The sequence below is a fragment of the Vulpes lagopus genome, chromosome 9, assembly GCF_018345385.1.
Source record: "Vulpes lagopus strain Blue_001 chromosome 9, ASM1834538v1, whole genome shotgun sequence".
Taxonomy (NCBI): domain Eukaryota; kingdom Metazoa; phylum Chordata; class Mammalia; order Carnivora; family Canidae; genus Vulpes; species Vulpes lagopus.
The window spans coordinates 36,260,019-36,282,229 of record NC_054832.1 but is presented as its reverse complement, the minus strand read 5'-3'; the positions used below and the strand labels follow the sequence as shown (position 1 = coordinate 36,282,229).

The window sequence follows — 22,211 nt, the reverse complement described above, 5'->3', positions numbered from 1 at the left end:
AAATTAATAATTTGCTTAAATAAGACAGCGATTTAATAGATTTTACTTTGTGTTTACTTTTAAACAGTCTTGAGTAAATGTATAATCTTATTCAAGAAGGGTAAAATCATGTTTTGAGCAAAGAAAAAGGCATTAAGAATATTATCTTCAATATAGTCATGAATTGGATGCTTGACTAATAGGATTACTTCTAATAAATTTAGCATTCCATGGGTTTCTTTCTAAATAGGCATCCCTAAATGATAAAAGTTGGTTTCTAGGGGAGACTGCCACACTTTTTTTTAAATTGACCTTAACAAGCAGTACTAAGAAGCAAATATCACTAAATTAGTCAATTTTTTTCTTGAATCCCTTTTTATAAAGAAAAATATCAAATGACTCAGAATCCTGGGATCTCATTTATAGTTCAAAGTAAAAGGCAGAAAGAGGAAAAAAAGAATAAATAATGCTTCCAGAGGACAGGAGTTAGATCTCTTCGCATCTTTGTACAGTACAGGTACTGTATTATAATAAATAGAATTTAATATCACATTGAAAGTGGCTTGTGAGATATATGAACTTAGATTAATAGAATTTAATATCACATTAGAAGTGGCTTGTGAGATAATAAACAATTTTAAATAGAATTAATAAATAGAATTTAGTATCACATTGAAAGTGGTCTGTAAGATATTTGAACTTCAAGAACAGCTCAGTCTCTTTGGTTTCATGGTTTGCAAGGGCTAAAGCTAATAAAGTATATTTCTCCTCTGTTTCAAGAGAGATTCAAAATAGCCCCCAAAAATGTATGGGTAGTCTCTAAAATACTTGACTTATGCACAATGTTACAGGTGAGATTTAATAAAATAATCTATTATGTGGTTGTCTTGTACAATGAGCCTTGTAGGAGACAGGAAACAGTGAGAAAGCTGGGGCGGGAAGGTGGATGAAGCATGCATGAGACGAGAAGCATTCACATTTCCTAGTGAGAATCCTGCCAGCATTAACTAAGTTCCTAGGAAATGAGTCTCTATACTTCCCTAAATAGTCCATGCACGCAGAAATGGCAGACCCTCCCCAAGGCATCTTTCATCAACCTTCAGAACTGCAGTTAATTCTTGTTCCTCTCCCCACTACCATTCCTGAAAAACTTAGCAATGAAGCAGAGAAAAGCCAAAGCTAAAAACTGACAGAGTAGATAGGAATCTTCCAGAAAATTTTGCATCCTTAAGCACCAATGTTCAATCACAGTGATCATATTATTCTATCTCTGGTTCAACTTAATTTTTTGTTTTACTGTCTTGTGCCACATTTTCTATTTGTTATTGTAAATAAAGACTAAGCTTTTAGCTACTTTATCAACCTAACAAGTTTTCCTGGGCTGACTTATATCCCTAAATAGCACAGAGAGCATTGTTTCAATGGGAAACTAATTCAACAACTTTCAACCCTTTCAGTATACGTTTGAAAAAAGAAGGACTTAAAACTGCACCTAAGACATGAACAATGAGATCTCTCCTCTATGAATTATTTGTAGATGTGTGCAGTCTCTCCTTCCCTTCTACTTCTATTTCCAAGTATCTGAATAGTCTTGCTTTCAGCAAAGCCTTGTTTTGGGTAACTACATGAAGGATTATTATAATCAGCTACTATGTTTGGGACCTTAAATAAGTTTAGGGAGTTTGTTTTTTAAAAGATTTTTATTTATTCGAGAGAGAGAGAGAGAGAGAGAGAGAGAGACAGGCAGAGGGAGAAGCAGGATCCCTGCAGGGAGCTTGATGTGGGACTCAATCGATCCCGGGACCCCAGGATCACGACCTGAGCCGAAGGCAAACACTCAACCACTGAGTCATCCAGGAGCCCCTCAGATAATTTCTAAAGTTACTTCTCAATTCTGCGATTCCATTAACACAGACAGAATTCTTAGCCACTTCATAAATGGTCCTTTAATCTTTCAAAAGAGATTGCTTAGCTAATGAAGTAGAATTCATCACTCATAGGCCAGTGGCAATTATTGGTATCTGGACTTTCACAAGACTGTTATAATCTACAGAACAGCATATTAATAGCAGTAATCTAAGAAAATAAAACCTTTGAACTAAAGTTCAAAATAATTCAGGAACTGGCTAAGTATTCTTTGCCTTGAGGGCATATGTTACTTAGCTATTAACATTTTATAGACCTAACTTTACAAGGATATACCCATGAGAAAAATAGCAGGTGTGTCCTTCAATACTTAAAGTTAGAAAGGAAATGTACTAAAGTTTTCAGATTCAGATAATTTTAAAGCAAGTCTACCTTTTATGGATACATACAAGTTTGCCAAACACTGACAATTTATTACCTTATGAAAAAATAGTTTTATACTGAAGATATTTCAGTATAAAAATGATCATAAAAATGATCTTTCAAAACAAAAAACAAAAATCATCAATATCAATCTTAAACCTGAAGATTTTAAACTAATAAAGAATTAATAAGCATTTTACCTTACGGCCCACATATACAGGAATGCCAATAATCATTGCAGGGATAGCAATGCCAGCTATTAAAGCAATTCCTACGGGAGCACCAACAAGTGTTCCCAGCTGCCACAGTATCTTCTTCTTTCTGCTCCAGGGTTTCTTCCCCCAAAAAGTACATCCTGATGGACTAATTGAAAAAATTATAACTGTAACTGCTCTAAAACATAACCGATGACTATATTACATTAAAGCAATGATTCTAAAGAAGAATTCTCATACTCAGGAGTGAGGTTTTATTTTTTCCTTTCCTTGAATTCATTAAAGCCCTCCACAACCACCCCTCCCCCAAATATCAATGTAAGAACTACCATCAGTTATTTTATTTTTTAAAGATTTTTTATTTATTTATGACAGACAGAGAGAGAAGCAGAGACATAGGCAGAGGGAGAAGCAGGCTCTATGCACGGAGCCTGACGTGGGACTTGATCCCAGGTCTCCAGGATCAGGCCCTGGGCTGAAGGCGCAGTCCTAAACTGCTGAGACACCCGGGCTGTCCACCATCAGTTATTTTAAAAAGAAAGTGATAACTGGTATTCAAGTTAAATATTTATCCTGAGTCCTCTATTATCCTAAAAATGTTAGGTTAGCTTTTGAAGAATAAATTAATGCAAAACATGCTTATTTTTAGGCACACAATTCTCTTTGTGGACTAAATGAGGGAATTTATATATAAGACAATCATATGGAAATATTTATGACCTAGTATAAGCTACATAGGAGTATAAAATACTAGCTTCTAAGTTTAACAAAACAAACAAAAAAAGAAGAAATCTATGTTTGCTATTTTTGACTAATTAATCCCGAGTGACTAACACAATAATTTGGTTCCTTTTAAATTTATGTAACTAGAATAAAACACATTCTTCTCAGTATCTTATAAGCATCATGTTTAAAAATCTTTAATATTCTTTCCAATTATCTAAAATAAATATATAAAAGATTTAGATATAAAGAGCTCTTTCTCCCTTCCCCCCAAGTACTAACTAGTTCCAACCCTGCTTAGCTTCCAGTATCAGACAAGACAGGGCACATTCAGGGTGGTATGACCACAGACTAAATAGCTCCTTTTACACACTTACCTTAGATAATGTAAATCTGAGATTTCTTTCATACATAACCAACAAAACTCACAACCACAGACAGCACATGTCATGTGATTACAGCTCCCATCGTTCATCTTTATTATATAAGCCGCACATCGTGGACATGGCTTTATATCATCAGCTATTAGGAAAATAAAGAGATGTTTATTACATAAAACCGGTCTAAAAATAACAATGTCTAATAGATAATCAATTGTAGCAATGCCAAAAAATCTTTACATAGTTTGTTAACTGATAGCTTTAAGCCAACTATTTTTAGCATATATTTTTCCAAAAGAAATGCTACAAAGAACATCTATATAACTTTTTTTAAAAAAGTATTTTTCTTCTTTTCTCAGAAAAGGAACATGTTTTACATTAAATTTTCAAATTGTAAACATTTTAAAAAATAGTGGAACAATGAGAACAAATAGTAACAAAATAATAAAAAGAGACAGGAGAACCAAGGACAGCCCCTAGGCGAACTCCAAACAAACTACATGAAGTTTCTTTGTTCCTATCCCACTGCTATCTTCTCTGAGTGGCACTTTGTATTCTACAACTTTTCAAATCATCTCTACTTTATTAAAATCTAGATATTCTTTATATTGCAGAATAGTTATCTTTGTCTTTTAAAAAATAATTTATTCAAATGCTGTTGCTGTACTCTTTTTGTATATAATAATATGGTTACAATGCACACAGGTGCCACGTTAAAATCAAATGGCACATTTCGAAATCACTGACATAGAATAAGAGTTATTTCAAATTCTACAACTATTTTGAACCTTGCCATCTATTTAATAGCAAACAGTAAATTATTTTACTATTATTGGTAGCCAGTTATATTTTCCAATTACACACAATTAAAAGATATGGGTAGTACTAGCTGCTGAATTCAAGTATTTGTTCCATTTTCTTACATGATAAGCATTAAACTATATTTTCCTTTCTAAAAGTTTTACAGTCAAATTTCACCTGTGCTTTATCAGTGAATTCAGGTTTCTTTAGTGCTTCTTTTAGGGCCAAAGCTGTTTTTTAACTTAAGAACTGGTCAAAGCTCACAATTAGTATTTTAACAATTTCAAACAATTTTGAGCAAACTGATAACTCTACGCAGTCAGACCAAGACAAATGATAAATACTAGAATATAAAAATTAAAAATATTCATAAGTCATGATTTAAATGACCCAAAGAACATAAAATCTTCATTAAAATTTTTTTTTAATATTTTATTTATTTATTCATGAGAGAGAGAGGCAGAGACACAGACAGAGGGAGAAGCAGGCTCCATGCAAGGAGCCTGATGTGGGACTCGATCCCAGGACTCCAGAATCATGCCCTGGACCGAAGGCAGGCACTAAACTGCTGAGCCACCCAGGGATCCCCTGCATTAAAAATTTTTTAACATTTTAACACAGCATGAATTAAAGCATGAATTTAAAAAAGCTGGCTTTCACAGCAGATATAATGTCTAGTACTTCAAATTTAAGAAATGCTAATACTATCTGCTTAAGTGGCATATTAATCAATAAACTTCCTCATTCCAGAGTATACCAGTAAATATCTGAATTAGAGGTTGGAGTAAAGAGACCCCACTTTGGCTCTGATACATGCAATCTTCAGAATAAAATGAAAGATAACATTCATTCATTCTATGGTTCTAAAGCACAAAACAGCCTTTTAATATGCTAAGATTACATATTAAAGAACTAACACCATAAGCAATGTATTTTTGTTTTTTTTTTTTTTAATTTTTTTTTTAATTTTTTTTTATTTATTTATGATAGTCACAGAGAGAGAGAGAGAGAGAGAGAGGCAGAGACACAGGCGGAGGGAGAAGCAGGCTCCATGCACCGGGAGCCTGATGTGGGATTCGATCCCGGGTCTCCAGGATCGGGCCCTGGGCCAAAGGCAGGCGCCAAACCGCTGCGCCACCCAGGGATCCCGCAATGTATTTTTGATGTCTCTTTATAGATCCGTACCTGCATGTTTCCACTGTGTACTTATTTATCTATAAAAGGCTGTTTTGTCTGTCTCTTAAATTAGAAATTATATATCTCTCTCAAGATATTCTCAAATGCAAAAATCCAAAATAGGGGCTGTTTTACTAATTAGATGGTCAATTGATGCCCCCTTCTCTGAGCAGAAATCCACAGCAACTTCATATTAAGAAAAAGTTTCCCATTTCTATTTAAGGTGTGCTTGACAAAGGTTTTGTTTTGTTTTGTTTTTAAATCATTATATTTTTACTTACTGTTAAAATATGGGCTATTGTCATGTTGGGGGGGGGGGACCCAACAAATTACAAAACATACAGTTCTCAAAATCTGTTTAAAAACTTTCCCACTCCAACCATATTACCTGTAAGGACTTATAACAAAATGTTAACAGTGGTTATCTTTTGGGCTGTTAGTAGTAGGAGTCAGAGATGAAGATGGAAAGCCAATAAAACATTTTTAATAAAGGGGAAAATATAGTAACAAAAATAAAAAACATGTAGTTCATTTAAAATGTTAACTCCAAGTGCATAAACTTCCTAGCTATAATAAAGTGTCTCATGTAGATGTAATATTGTCACAGTTTAAAGATAATTATATCATAATACAAATTATTTAATGTACCAGATGATTAAGCATATTTATCTTCAGCTGATTGACCAGAAAGAAAGAGCCAATTAATTATTATCATGCCAAGCAATTATTATTACAAGTGCAGCCAATTTTTCACTGTATCATGATAGCAGGAGACAAAAAATACCAAGATATCTGGAACAAGGGGAATAAACAAAATCATTTTAGATGGTAGTTCCCTTTTGTTTTTTTTTCCCCACAAGTCAATGAGTAGCCAAGTTCAAGTTTTTTAGAGATTACATCAAAAAATACTCTAACACAAGCATTTGTTCTGAGAGCTTTGATTTTTAGAGCATTGGAGGTAAAAATGCATGTACTTTAAGTTTTCAGAATTAAAAGATTTTTGAACATGGAAAAATTCCAAATGAAGTTTTTAAAATAATCACCTTGGAAGGCTATATTTATTCCAACAATTCTACTATTTGGCTCAAATCATTTGAGAAGTTCTTCTTTCAGAACTGCTTTCAAAGCTACTTATTATTAAAAAAAAAAAAATCACACTCGATCATATAGTGACATCTAACTTTGGATCCACCCTAAACCAGTGATTCAACTTGGTATGATATTCTAGTTGTTAGACTTAGCTCCAAAAGAACTTTTGGTCATTTCCAGAAATCAAATTGACATTAAGATAATCTAAGCAGCTGTATTGGGATCTAAAGGTTATGACCAATAAGGCATTCCAGGTTAGCATTGCTGAAATAAACATAACATCTCCCACAGTGAATATTGTGAGAAAGATCAACATTCATTTGAGGACTACATTATGATGTTTATTTTAAAATTAATAAATGCAAATCTCTAGCAGGTGACTTTTTTATAGTTTCTTTACCTCAAATAGTCAGAACACCTACTATATGTCAAGAAAAGTTTCAATCTTACAGAAACATATTAGTATCTTCATTTTACAGATAAGACAACTTGCTCACACAGAATTAGTGGAAAAGCTAGGATTCAAATCCAGACAGACTGATTTCAGAGTCCAGGCTCCTACTCATTACGTATGTCTGGTAATAAATATCCATGCCCACACAGAGAAGAGGGATATCATTTCCAAGTGGACCATTCCATGGCTACAGTTGACTCTACAGGGTTTAGGTATATCAGGTCTCCTCTGAATTGCTTCTGGACCCTACTTACAAATTATTATTAATACTTTTCAGTTCCACCTCAAATCTTCAGAAAAAGCAACAGAAACAAGTCAATGAGCAAATAAGCAAGAAAATCTGTGTACATTGTATAAAGTATTAAATGTTGAAGTTTATTTAATTTTAAATTTGATTGTATTGAATAAGACCTTAATAGCATAAAGAACATGACTATTTCAATATACTGTGTAGGAATGTAAATTATTTTCTTGACAAATTTCTGTATTTTTCAAGTTTATCCATTTTATAATCAGTGAGAAAAGCATTTTTCTAAAAATGACTGAAATCCCAATAAACAATGAAATTCTATAAATAGGAAATATTTTTCAATTTTTATTCAAAGAACATTAAGAGATTCAGAACTTTTTAATTTTTGACATTTAGGAGATGCATATATTGTTCACATATAGATCCCCAGGTAATTTAAAAATTCCTAGCCAAAGACACAAAATTCTTGGTGTCCCTCTAAGATATGATTGTAAATCCTTGATCCTGGAATTAGATGAGACATCTGTAAATAAAAGATGATTTTATTAAAAATCTTTGCTACGCTTTGCATAACATACCTTTATGAACAATAGTTCATACTATCCTCAGCTATCAATTATATAAATCACCATGGCACTTCCCTTTTTTCTTTTCTTTTTTTTTTTTTAACAATAAAATCTTTCCAACCTCAATACCATTTTCTCTTCCATAGTAAATGACGAGTACTTTTGGGACAGAAATAATAATAACACATTAAACACTTCTGAAAGCTGAAGGGAGAAAAGGTAGTAACAGGAAGTGAATACTGCATTTTTCTTATTAAGATAACTATAGTGCTCTGTATATGTCAAATATTTTATTAGAAAAAGTTAGACATAAATACCTGCTGCTCCAGATTCCTGACTATAACTAATGGATGAAGAACGTATAGTTCTCAGACGTAAACTCTGGGCTCTCTCTTGTCGAGCAGCATCACAGGTCTGATTGGGGTGCCAAATCTGTTTACAATGGTAGCAAAACTCTGTTCCACAGCCTTCTCGCCCACAAGTTAATTTTGGACAGCTAGCACATCCAAATGCTATCACAGCATATCTTCGAAGAATAAGAAAAATGATTTAAAATGGTACATAAAAGATATTAAGTAAAAACAATTATCCAACTTAAATGCATTCCTGAAAAAGTTTTCTATTTATGCGTGAGCAAATGGTCATAAACCCTAATACTATCTCATCAATATAAAAATGGGGAAAAAATGAGTAATTCACAAATGAAGACACATAAATGGCTAAACAAGGTTCAATGTTCAACTTTTAACTTTCAATTTTTAACTAAGATGCCAAACTATATAGATAACCTAATCCCAACTTTATATAAAGTTATATTAAATTAGTATTATGTGCAGCCAGAAAAAACTAGAAAGGATTTACACCAAAAATCTTTTTATTTTTTTTTATTTATGATAGTCACAGAGAGAGAGAGAGGCAGAGACACAGGCAGAGGGAGAAGCAGGCTCCATGCACCGGGAGCCCGATGTGGGATTCGATCCCGGGTCTCCAGGATCGCGCCCTGGGCCAAAGGCAGGCGCTAAACCGCTGCACAACCCAGGGATCCCCTACACCAAAAATCTTAATAGTACTTTTGCTGGTACTAGAGTTTTAATTCTCTTCTTTATATATTTATACATTTCTGATTTTTATAATTACCTATTACTTTTAAAATCACAAAGATTAAAACGTTACCTACTTAAAAATATCACTGTGAATCAGCTACCTCTATTAGTTAACGGCAAAAAAATCATAAACTTTGTGATAAATTAATAAAATTTCGTGATAAATAAAACATAATTAATAAATGTCTAGGGGACTATGATCCTTTTTTTAAAAAAAAATATTTTATTTATTTATTCATGGGGGGGTGGTAGAGGTATAGGAAGAGGGAGAAGCAGGCTCCATGCAGGAAACCCGACGTGGGGCTCAACCCCAGGTCCCCAGGATAACGCCCTGGGCTGAAGGCAGCACTAAACCACTGAGCCACCCAGGCTGCCCTGATCTTCTTTAAAAGAGACACAAGTAAGTCTTATCTACGTACAAGAAGCTTTTATAAGTATCAAACATTTCCTTTTGCCTGGAAATTTAGATGAGCTTTCAGGGTTCCTCTTGTTATTGGCAATAAAATTTAAATGGTAACTGTAACCAATATTTTTATTAAATTTTAAGATAATCTGTAAAATTATAAAATTTTAAGTCAGGAAGTTCCTCCACTTTTAGCCGTGTTGCTCCCTTAGTATCTTTTAAACTTAAATTTTACATCTTAAATTCCATTTTATTTTTCATAGACCAATTCTCCAATTACCACTGCTATCACAAATATGTTCAAGCATGATTAAATTAAAGGCAAATGATATATCAACAAAGGGTTATTTAGGAACGTTTAATTTCCCTGAGGGCTTATTACTACAGTTATCAATAAAAAAAAAAGTCCTCAAAAACTCTACACTTCCATTTTCTATCAAATTATAATCCTAAACAGTCTTTAAAATAGTAATTTCACTGAAAAGGAAATGACACTATCTTCTAAAACTCTTTTCTATCCTAGCTTTTCTTGAAGGAAGGAAGGAGGGAAGAAGAGGGGAAATCTGTTTGTGTGCAGGGGACAATGATGCTAAGATCAACTATTTTTTAAGGTCAGTCACAATTTATTAAGGCAGAAGAAAAGTTTAGGCAACCTGGTCAAAATTCCACTTCTACCACTTATTCTCTGTATAGTTTCATGTAAATTGCATAATCTCCCTACAAGTAAGTCTTCCCAAAACATAAAACAGGCATTCAACAAAGTTTGGCTTAACCTCAGTGTTCAGCCAAAATCAGCTTCAGCTTTAGCCTTAATCTTTAGAATGCCAAACAAGCAATTCATCATTTCAATAACAGTGCCAGTACCTCTGTACCTGTGCTTGATTAATGACCATATGACATAAAGTTACTATCCTTTCTATATCAACATAAATAACATATGGAGGGTGCCTGAGTAGAGCAGTCAAGTGTCCGACTGTCAGTTTTGGCTCAGGTCATTTCAGGGACATGAGATAGAGCTCTGCATTGGGTTTGTTGGGCTCTGGGCTCACTGTGGAGTCTGTATGACACACTCTCTCTCTCTCTCTGAAATAAATCTTAAAAAAATAAATAAACATTGGTAGGCATTCTAGATACAGAATAAAAATCTTACTGCTTTATATGGTGAAACTTCACTGGAAAACTGAAGTATAAATGTGCACTGTGTTGGAAGAATAAATTGCAGCAATATTAGTGAGAACTGTGAAAGCCAAATTTAGATACAAACTTTCAAAACATTCAACAGGGACATAGATTTACACTTACTATGAACATTGAGAGTGCTATAACTAAATTTAATAATAATAGAGATTTTCTGAATACATATTTAATAAAAATATACAAGGTAGAAATAACCTTAGAAATTACGTTATGTCATGATTCTAACCTTTATAGAAGGTTGTTTAGTATATTACCATATCACTAAACAAAACTTAAAAACGGACTTAATTTTTTTCCTTTTAAAAAAATTTTAAAGTCAGCCAATTAGCATATAATGTATTATTAATTTCAGAGGTAGAGCTCAGTGCTTCATCAGTCTTATATACCAGTGCTCATTATATCACGTGCCCTCCTTAAGGCCATCACCCAGTTACCTACCCCCCCATCCACCGCCCTTCCAGCGACCCTCGGGTGGTTTCCTATGATTAAAAGTCTCTTATGGTTTGTCTCCCTCTCTGATTTCATCTTAGAATTGACTTAATTTTTAATTAATGATTTTAAGCTGTGAGTCTTTTAAGAAAAATTCCTATTAGGAAATTCTTCACATTTTGACAAGAATGAAAAGCAAAATGTCAACTTTGCCATTTTAAAATCTCATGACAAAAGAATTTCCACAACCTGGTACAATATCCATGAAAAGATGAAAGAGTATGGAGAAAAACCTGAGGTCTCAAAACATATTTTATTCTCAATAATCAAACTTCAAAAGAGCCTCACTTATTGCTTTAAGATAAAAATCCCTTACAGTTTTGAGTCTAGGGACTTAAGCTTGTAGAGAATAACTGCTTATAAATAGGGAATACTTACTTGGAATTTTAAAAATATGCAGTATAATTATTTGGAGCAAACTAAAAAGCTGACATATAGACTAGCATTCCTGCATGACAACACCAAGCATTTAACATTTGATTATTTTTTAAATTATTTTTAAAAATTACTTCTTAAAATTTTACAATTACTTTTGTATCCTATAAGTTCATCACACCTTAATTAGTGATATTTGACTTTGGCCTCAGAGGAATATTAATTTAACATCTGGTCATTTAGCATTTGTTGAAAATAAATGTAGGTTTGATGCATTGCAGAAATTAGGATATAATAACAAAAAGAGTTGTGATATTTAAATAAAACCATGTGTGTATGTTGTGGAGAGAGAAAAAGGCAGGGGAAAGAGGGTTCGTCTATCAGTTTTTCCTTATGCTAACAGTTATTGAGTGCTATGTAAATGTTTATGTTCGTAAACATTCAATCCTAATAACTTTGCTAGGCATATTCTATTCTATAATATAACTAACTTGCATTCATGTATTTTGAAAACAGAATGTTAGGCCTTTTGAAGATGATTTTCATTGTGTGTGGGCCAAACATTTTCCATTGGAAAACAGCTGTCAAATAGAAAGCAAATGGTAAAACTAAATTAAATATAAAATGCTCCCTTTAAAGAAAAATTTCAGGAGTCTCTCTGTGCCAGTGCATTAAGTGTTATATGGGAAAAGAACACTCAGCAGGTCAGAGACAACTGAGTAATACTAGCTAACCTAACATCTTTGGCTTGAACAGTATCAAAATCTTGGTTTAAGAGATGGCTCCACGTCCTTTTAAGATCCATTATTTAACTCAAGTCTTACTTTTCATCTCTATTTTTCCATTTCTATCTACTTAAAACTGTTTAAACCTACCTATTTAGCAGGAGTGGAGGGACAGGAAGAAAGTGGTTAAGATTTATAAGACATAAGGACTGAAATAGGCAGTCCTTCCAGAAATATTTTCTGTTCACTGGATTGCCAAAAGGACGTCTATACTAAGAAAGTACTCAATGGTCAAGTTATAAGAATGCTAAGCAAAACTAAAGTACTTTTTCATTTTTTTTCTTTTTTAATTATAGGATTTTCGAAAAGAATTTTTAACATACTAATGATCATTTTATAGTATGCATTATTTTCAGAATTCATTTCACCATGACATCTATTTCCTGGGAGAGTTTCATAGTAGTAAAGTTCTACAAATTACACTACTGATAACAGAGGAAGGAGGGATACCAGCTAGGGTCTACAGCAAATTCCTTATGAAGGAACAAGTAAAAAGGTCAAACTATATCTAACATGAAATCCAATCCTAAGAAAGACATACCAGTCCCCAATAAAATTTTTAATTAAAAAATGAGAAAAAAGAATGAAGAAAGATTACCCAGGAGTCAAAGGTACTTTTTTCCCCCCAAAAGTAAAGCTCTAACACAACTTTTAGAGAACAAAGAAAATATAATCACAAATACCCAAACTATTTGATCCAGTTACGGAGGAAAGTCAAATTTTGTATCAAAATCAATAGGCTTATGTTTCTACTTGCTAGAAGTTGCTATTATTTGATGGAAAAGGATTCACTCGCTTAAAATGTTTGGGAGGTCTAGATATGTGAGGCTCACCTCCTGTTCCCTCTTTCAGGAGCTGCTTCCTACAGAGGATGCCTTCTTCAGTGCTTTCCGCTACATGCTACAGGTGAGGCCTACAGTTATCGAGAATTGCCTAGACTATTTGGAGAAGTCAGTCTCATTTAGGGACAGTGTCAGCAAGCCATTCTGCCTGCATATCTAAAGCCACATTCTTTAGTAAACTAATCAGTAAGAGAAAGCTGACATGTCTCTTGTCATATCAACCTGGTTCTGAATGAGGGTTTTAGGGAATGTTATTTTTGATTCCCTTAAAACCACCAAAAATTTTAGTATCAATTAACAATGCCTGGTATAACAGCAGTATATACTGAATTACACAGCATTAAAATATATCTAGATCAATTTTATGGTTAGGAAGAATAAACTACAAAGAACAAACTCTCAGCTCAAGCTATCTTCAAACTCTAAGCTCAAACTCTCAGAATACTTTTAGGAATATCTAACAAATACAATTTATCACTAGTTACGAATTGCAAATTCCCTGAAACACAGTTTACTCTTTTTTAAAAAAATATTTATTTTTAAAGATTTTATTTATTTATTCATGAGAGACAGAGAGAGAGAGGAGAGAGAGAGAGACAGAGACACAGACAGAGGGAGAAGCAGGCTCCACACAGGGGAGCCTGATGTGGGACTTGATCCGGGGACTCTGGGATCAGGCCCTGGGCTGAAGGTGGCGCTAAACCGCTGAGCCACCTGGGCTGCCCCACAGTTTACTCTTTATGGCTCTCTATACACAAAACCTGCTGTTTTCTAAGTCACATGTATTTGTTTCCTCTGGAGAAAACCACAGGTTGGATCTGTTTTCTGTATAAAATTTCTAAAAGGTCAGCCTACACAAAACATTTCCAGCATGTCAAAAGATGGTCAAGTTATGGCTAAAACCCTTCTTTGTAGGATGGAAATAAGAGTTATACAGAGATTAACTATATTTTTAAAATATATATTATTTAGTTTGTAAGCCTATGGACCCATTTTTTAAAAATCTATTATGAATAGTATCCTCCACCTTAATAAATTATTAGAGTCATTTAAATGTCAGCCAGTTTGACACTATACAAACCTGATTACACTGCTTTAAAAAGATCACATTACTTTAAAATGGCGTACTGAGAAAAAAAAGTAAAATAAAATGGCTTGACAGTTTCTAAGATATATGACTTATGTTAGTGGCATACAATCAGATTGATTCATTCAACAACTCTATTGAACATGAGGTTAACCAGCATTTACAAAGAAAAATCAAATACTTTTTTCTTTTTTGCCCTTGAGAGGCTCAAAGACATTATTCTAGTATAATAAATGTTTTTATATATTCAAAGCTCCCCAGCAAAGTCAGAAACACTCACATGAGATAACAAGGATAATGTGTGCTGGTAGAATGGTGGCCTGGCCAATTGAAACAAGTGATGATAAAAACTAAATGCCCACTTTTTTGCTATCTGCCTACAATGTATAAAGTGGGCTTCCTGGGTAGAAGGTAATCAGGTATTTTTACTCAAGACAGGTTTTATACTTTCCTTCCTATGTGTCTCTCACTCCAACACTTCTCCCTAGCCAGATTCTTCTCTGAACCTGTGTAAACTGCATGTTTTAGAAGCAGTCTAGCTAAATTCACCCTGGTTAAATCATAGCACACAGGTTGGGCTCCTTCTCAAGAGGACTTTTCCAACATACTGCCCTTTTTTTTTTTTTTTCAACACACTGCCTTTTAAAAAAGCTTAATTTGTCGTGGCCCTCAAGAGAGTGGAAAGAATATTAAGTCAGAAATCCTTTTCTTTCTACTCTAAGCTAAGGGCAACATTTCTCAAAGTGTATTAAACTACATGTTTAAGTAAAATTAGTGTCAGACACAGAAAATGGTCATATTGATAAGTATCAAATACAAAAAAAAATCATTTCACATATAGCATTTCTAGAAAAAAGCCTTTCAAGTGTGTTGTACAACAAAACGGCTTAAATACTACATACATGCCAATGATTCTAACTGGCTAAGTATTTCTATTACCCACTGCCAAACAATCAGATATTTACCAATATTACTTATGTCAGATTTAAATAATAAATGAATTCTAAATGAAAAATGTCTTTCTATGGATCCAAAGATTTTAATAAGTTCCAAGAGGGCAGAGAGTTTTGTCTTCTGTTCCTCATTAAATTTCCAGTACCTGGCATACAGGTGCATTAAATATTTGATTGAAACTTAAGAAATGGACACAAGGAATGATAAATGAGAGTTATAAAAAATTTGCTGTGTGCTAGGAATTATGCTAGTAATAAAATTACTAGATCTATCCCAATCCTTATAACAATGATAGGACAGAGTTTCAAAATCAGGTCTGTATGTGCTCATGCTAAGTAAAATTTAAACCTTTTAATGAAGGCATATGTAGTATTCCATATTTTCAAAGTACACATATACACATATAAATTTTATATTACTGGGTTGCCTGGTGGCTCAACTGGTTAAGCGACTGCCTTTGGCTCAGGTCATGATCCCAGGGTCCTGGAATTTAGCCCCTGTCAAGCTCTCTGCTCAGCGGGGAGCCTGTTTCTCCCTCTCCCTCTGCCTGCCGCTCCCCAGGCTTGTACTAGAGCTCTCTCGCTCTGTCAAATAAATAAAGAAAATCTTAAAAAAAAAAAAATTATGTTACTGGATGACGGTTTCTACATAATGCAACCATAAAGCCTACAATGTAATCAAGTATATAAAAGATGCTCTTAATCTAGAGAGACAATATAAATCAAATACATAAATAAAAGTATGTTAACATGTTTTGTCCTTTGTGGGTAAGACTACTGACAACCACAAACAAAACCAACAGTTAATTTATAGTCAAATTAATCAAGGCTAATTCTTTGTTAAACAATCAAGTGGTTATTTTCAATAATAACAGGATCTGTAGGTGTTTCTATTATAACATTTTATACTTGAGTTAACCTTTAAGTTATAGTCTCCAAAATATTTAGAGTATCAAGCCATTTCACTTTTTTCTTTTTAAAGATTTTATTTATTTTTTGAGAGAGAGCGAGCACGCGCCAGGGGAGGAGCAGAGGGAGAGGGACAAGCAGACTCCATACAAGTACAGCCGAGTGCAGGGCTCAATCCCATGATCCTCAGATTATGACCTTAGCAGAAGTCAAGTCAGATGCTTAACCCATCAAGCCACCCAGGTGCCCTAAACCATTTTACTTTTTAACAATAAAGTCTCAATAAGAAGAAAATAGGCAAAAATAACCCAAAGTATGACTTTCTGAAACATTTTAAATTTTACTGAAAAATGTCACATATACAAAAAAGATTTATGAACAAATACCCCTGTATCTACCGCACAAACTAAGAAAAGTATCAGTAAGGTGATCATATAATTAACAACCTAAACTGGAACACGTGAGAAGGGTAAAGCTATTAAAAATTACAGCAGCACCATAAGCATAAACTGAAACTATCTCCAGCAAGTCAGAACCTATGGTTTTACCTCATTTATCAGTGGCTTTAGAAGCCCCTTGATTGCTCCTTCAAGTTCACATCCTCTCAGTAAGTAACCATGAAACTAAATATATTCATCCATCTTACTATTAATGAATATTTTTTCCTTGTTTGCTATTATGAACTTTTTTTTAAAAAACATTTATTTATTTTAGAGAGAGAGACTGCATGAGCGGGAAGGGCAGCATGAGAGGGAGAGACAATCTCAAGCACACTTCCCATTAAGAGCAGAGCAGAGCCAGGGCTTGATCTCAGGACACTGAGATCACTACATGAGCTGAAACCAAGAGTTGGATGTGCCACTTAGGTGCCCCTATTATGAATATTCTTAAACATGTCTCCTAACTAGATGTCTCCTGGCACACAAGAGTTTGTTTCTTCAAGGTATTTCACAAGGAGTGGATCTTCTAAGTTACAGGGCAGTGTGTATTCAATTTTAATAATATGGCAGTAGGTGAGCTAATCTTACACATCTATTTTCGTTTAGTTTTGTCCCTTTTATTTATAAAACTTTCCTTTATAATCTGTTTTGTTTTGGTGTGTTATGTGTAAGGAAAACCTAATTTTTTTCCCCTCCAATAACTACTGTTCACAATTCTGTACATTGAAAAATCAATCCTTTCCCAGTTGGCTTATTATATTTCCCCTAAAACCAAGTTCTTATACAAACAAAAGTCCGTGTCAGCTACTGTGTTCTATTAGGCTGATACAGTTGATACCCATTAGGACCACATGAGCAATCAACACAGTTCAAGAAAATATTTAGTGACCAGAATATTTGTGTCCAGGATTTATTTTCTCATTATTTATTTTCAGGGCCATAGGTTATGACACTTAAGCCTTTTAATTCATTCCATCATTTTCAAACTTTTTCTTTCAAAACTATTAAATGCTTGAAGGAACTTGTGATGCACTATTTATCCTGGGGTTCCATAAAGATAAAAAACCACACTCTTTCTCCAGACAAAACACAATATATAGGCATATTCCTCACTATCTGAACTCCCACTAAAGGAATATTTGCTATAATGATTTGCAAGAAGTATTAATATAAAATTTCCTGTGTGTACGCTTGCACCAGTGAAAATGTGCAAGGGTCCATGGGACAAAGAGTGATACAACTGTACCCAAGCTGTTCTTACAGAATACTGTCTCCTATTCAAGTTATTTAAAGGTATTGCTCATTATCCCTATTTTCTTCTCATCATCTTCTTGAGAGTTTATTATTTATGTTCTAGTACAAGCTCCATGCATTGAGAACACAGTTCAAACGTGATAATGAATAGTATTTCTGAGTCCTTCACACAACTAATGAATTCATAAAAATGTTAAATTATCAGTTAATATTTTTAAATGCTTTATTTACACTGAAATCCTTGGTGGATAGGTAAGTGCTAGTTATACCAGGGAAAACTGGGATTTGCAAAGGCTGGAAACATATTATTAATTTTCTCACATAAAATTAAAGAACATAGACCAGATACAATCTGAAAATTTGCTACTCAACAAGCTTTTAATAATAGATTTGATTCAGACAATGAATCCTGAAACTTCATCTGAGAAATTAACGTCATATTCCATCCGTTTCTGATTATATCCAGTTAATCTTGGAAGTTGTGGGTTTTCCCCAAGTCTTATTTATACACAGCCTCTAATAGTATGCTAAATAACATTCAGCTTTTGTTATTCTTGAAAAGCATAGGACTGTTTATTCCTAGTTATGACAACCCTACACAGCAAATGCTCTACAAACAAAAGATGCTGTTAACATAATAATCAAATACATAAGCAAAATTATTTTAAATCCGGAGACTTAGCAATACTTAGGTCATACCAACATGTACACATGATACTGTGTGGTACACATTAAGGGGTCTTTTGAAAAGGTCATCTGAGTTTATACAACCAAAACCCTTCAAAACCAAAACCAAACAAACCCCTAATCATTTCATCTGCTACACCAAAATAACAATTTTCCAAATGAATAGGGAAAATCAGTTTTGCCCACAACTAGATCCTGTACTCTTACCATCTTACTTTTTCTTGCGAAAATGTCCTTAATTGAGTATGTGATGAGACACAATATAGAAATGAATAAGATAATATTCTTGCCATTAGTATCTAACACTGTGCCAGGCATGTAGTATGCACTCAATGTATGTTTGTCTACCGAATGAATGATGACTGAATCACCTGACACGTTAAGATTTTTCTTCTAATAGCTAGTTCTTTTTCTATCCACAGAAAAAATATTAACTCAAGAAAAACCAAACAAAATCTTACCCACAGTCTGGAGCTGGACACCACCTACAATCAGGATCTGCAACAAGCCACCGTCTAAGCATAAATTCTTCATATTTTTCCATCAAGACATCATCACTTAATATCAAGCGAATATCATGGGGATTAAACCGTTCAGTACATTCTGGGCAACTGATATTAACTCTACTTTCAGAAATTTCTATCCTTAGATATTGTCGTAAGCAATCCACACAAGATCTATGATGACAAGTCATTATCTCAGGAAATCTGTCTTTAGAATGCCGCAAAAGGCACAAAGGGCACTCTATAAAGTCTCCAATTTGTTTGCTGATAGAAGTTAATCCATTGTCAGAAGAGGTATTTGTAGAGAAAATGGAGTTCTTATCAGTACACATTTCAGAATGTATACTTTCAATGCTTGCAATTCCATCCACCCCGCCATTTAGCTCCCTGGATTTACGTTTGTTATCCTTTTTCCTCCGAAACAGAGAGCCTATTGAAATTCTTCTTTTTTTGGGTGCCTTTTTCACTGAAGGCAAGCTTACAGATGAAGCAGAAGACTGAAGATCACGATCTGAACCCATTTGCCGATGTAAACTCATGTCTAAAATGCTCATTAGAATTGAGTCAGGATCCGTGTTTATACACAGCCCTTCATTATATTTAGAGATAAAACCTATTTCTTGCGCTTGCATTCAGATTAAGCCATGATGTAAGAAAATCCTACTTGGTTCTTTCAGAGAATTCTTGAAAAAGCTTGACTCACAGAAGACTATTATCATAGATGGTCTGAAAAACAAAACACAACACCAAGATCATTTTATTGTATTCTTAATCTGCATGTATTTAAAATAAACCTTACTATATGCAACTTCAAACCAGTATGTTCTTTAATTAGGTGGGTTTTTTTTTAATAAGACCAATTTACTTAGTCTACATGAGAATGTAAGAGTATATATACAGTGAGCACTAAAACAAGGATATTCCTTAATCTTAATTTAAAAAAACTCTAGATTTGAGCTGACCTTATTAAAATCTCATAAAAAATTTTGATCATTTTCACTGAGACCTCAATGATTCCCTGCTGCTTTTAAGAGTTCTTTTTTTAACTGACAATAAATATGCATGCAAATATGAAGGATTATTAAGTATAGCTTATACAATCGTAAGAGCAAAGTGTGTGTGAGCTCTTACTTTGACAGATGTGATGACTTGTCAAGTTACAGGAATTAATACAACATAATGATATATCACAAGGCTGGATACAAAGACCAGTGGAGCAGGATACAGTCCAGAAAAAAGTCCCACATATATGCGGATACTTGAGTTAGGTCAAAGGTGATATTACTGAGCACGAAGAATGGCTTTTTCAAAAACAAAACAAACAGCATAATACTATTTAACTGGTTACCATCTGAGAAAAGGAACTTAACCTAAAGCTCACCTCATGTATAAAGTCAATTCCAACTGGTTCACAGATTTATGTACTAAAAGTAAAATCATGAAGCTTCCAGAAGTCAAAAGAAGAGAATATTTCTGTGAAAGATTTCTTAAATATACAAAAGTACTAACCATAAAAGAAAAGACTGACAAATTGGAGTATAATAAACTCACCAGACAGTATTAAGGGAGTGGAACAATACATTTGCTACATATTACTAACTAATAAAGGACCAAGTACCCAGAATAAGGAAAGAACATTAACAAATCAGTAAGACAAAACAATCAAAATGGGCAAAGGATTTAACAGGCACTTAACAAAGGATATGAAAAAGTGCTCAATAATGTTTTCATCAGAGGGGTATACATTAAAGCCATGTTGAGATACACACCCAGCAGGATACCTAAAATTCAGACCGATATTTCTAGGTATTAGCAAAGATATGGATTGCCAGTCAGAGCATAAAATGACATGACTACTTTGGAAAACTGTTTAACAGTATTTACCAAATTTGAACACATAGATACTCCATCACCCAATTACACTACTAGATGTAACTGCTAAGAGAAATGAATGCATACATGCACCAAAAGAGATACATAACAATATTAATAGCAGCATTAGGTCTAACAAACCAAAATACTAGATGCAACCCACACTCTTCCAACAACAGAATTGTATAAATTCACATTCTAGTATACTAGAAATCAATGAAAATAAACAAAATACTGCTTCACACAAAACAAGAATGAATCTCACACAGAAGACGGCACACTGTATGTATAACTCTATTTAAATAAAGTTAAAACCAGGCAGAACTAATCTATGATGATAGAAGTAAGAAGTATAGCTACCTTTTGTGGGGATGCACAAAGGGCACTTGGACATATGTAGTAGTTACAAAGGTATGTTCACTTTGTGATAAATCGCTGACCTACAAACTCATGTTTAATACACTTTACTGAATGATTGTTATATCACAAAAAAAAAAAAAAAAAAAGCTTCTTGAGCTGGTATCTACACATATCCTTGAGAATGTCATACTGATTTCCCAAACAAAATCTAGAAAAACATTTCACTCAGGTAAACATCAGTTTATATTTTTCCATTATTTGCAACAGTCTCTGTTAAGTCTGAGGAAAATATAGGGTGTAACAGGTTTTACTAAAATTTTCTGCATATTTTCTTCCATGTTTTTATTTTATCTTGCAACTTAAAATAGCTTCTTTACTCTACAGTGCAATATATTTATCATAGATGGGAACTACAGAGGGAATCTATTTTGGGGAACTTATCATAAGAATTTGTCGGGACACCTAGGTGGCTCAGCAGTTGAGCGTCTGCCTTCAGCTCAGGCCGTGATCCAGAGTTTCGGTATCGAGTCCCACATCGGGCTCCTGCATGGAGCCTGCTTCTCCTCCCTCTGCCTATGTCTCTGCCTCTTTCTGTGTCTCTCATGAATAAATAAATAAAATATTAAAAAAAAAAAGAATTTGTCACTTAAAGTAGTAAACTAATGGTACTTTGACAGTATCACCTGGGAAATTTTTCAAACTACACACTTTAAGATCGCCATATTTTTTTTTTCTCTAAAGGAGAACCCTGTGAGAGTGAAGTACTTAAAAAAAAAAAAAAAAAAAGAAAGAAAGAAAGAAAAAGAAAAAGATTAAAGAGAGAGAGAGATCATGCACACATGCCCAGAGGTGGGGGGTGAGGGACAGAAGGAAAGGGAGAAAGAATCTCAAGCAGACTCCCAGCTGAGCATAGCGCCTGACATGGGGCTTGATTCCCATGACCTGAGCCAAAATCAAGAGTCAGATGCTCCACCAACTGAGCCACCCAGGCTCCTCTAGAAGTACTCTTAATACTTACTCTTAATACTTA

At 33.9% G+C, this 22,211-nt stretch overlaps 1 protein-coding gene across 4 annotated transcripts in view; it reads right to left on the bottom strand.

Annotated features, from left to right (window-relative positions):
- Positions 1 to 22,211, bottom strand: part of RNF19A (ring finger protein 19A, RBR E3 ubiquitin protein ligase) — a 52,898-nt gene that overhangs the window by 8,330 nt on the left and 22,357 nt on the right. For all 4 annotated transcript variants that reach the window (XM_041768657.1, XM_041768655.1, XM_041768654.1 and 1 more), the window contains 4 exons: positions 18,908 to 19,675; positions 8,240 to 8,448; positions 3,584 to 3,728; positions 2,469 to 2,631 (listed from right to left, as the gene is read on the bottom strand). In XM_041768657.1, the coding sequence (XP_041624591.1) occupies positions 2,469 to 2,631; positions 3,584 to 3,728; positions 8,240 to 8,448; positions 18,908 to 19,581 (1,191 nt within the window). In that variant the 5' untranslated portion in view covers positions 19,582 to 19,675. The remainder of the gene's footprint in view (positions 1 to 2,468; positions 2,632 to 3,583; positions 3,729 to 8,239; positions 8,449 to 18,907; positions 19,676 to 22,211) is intronic.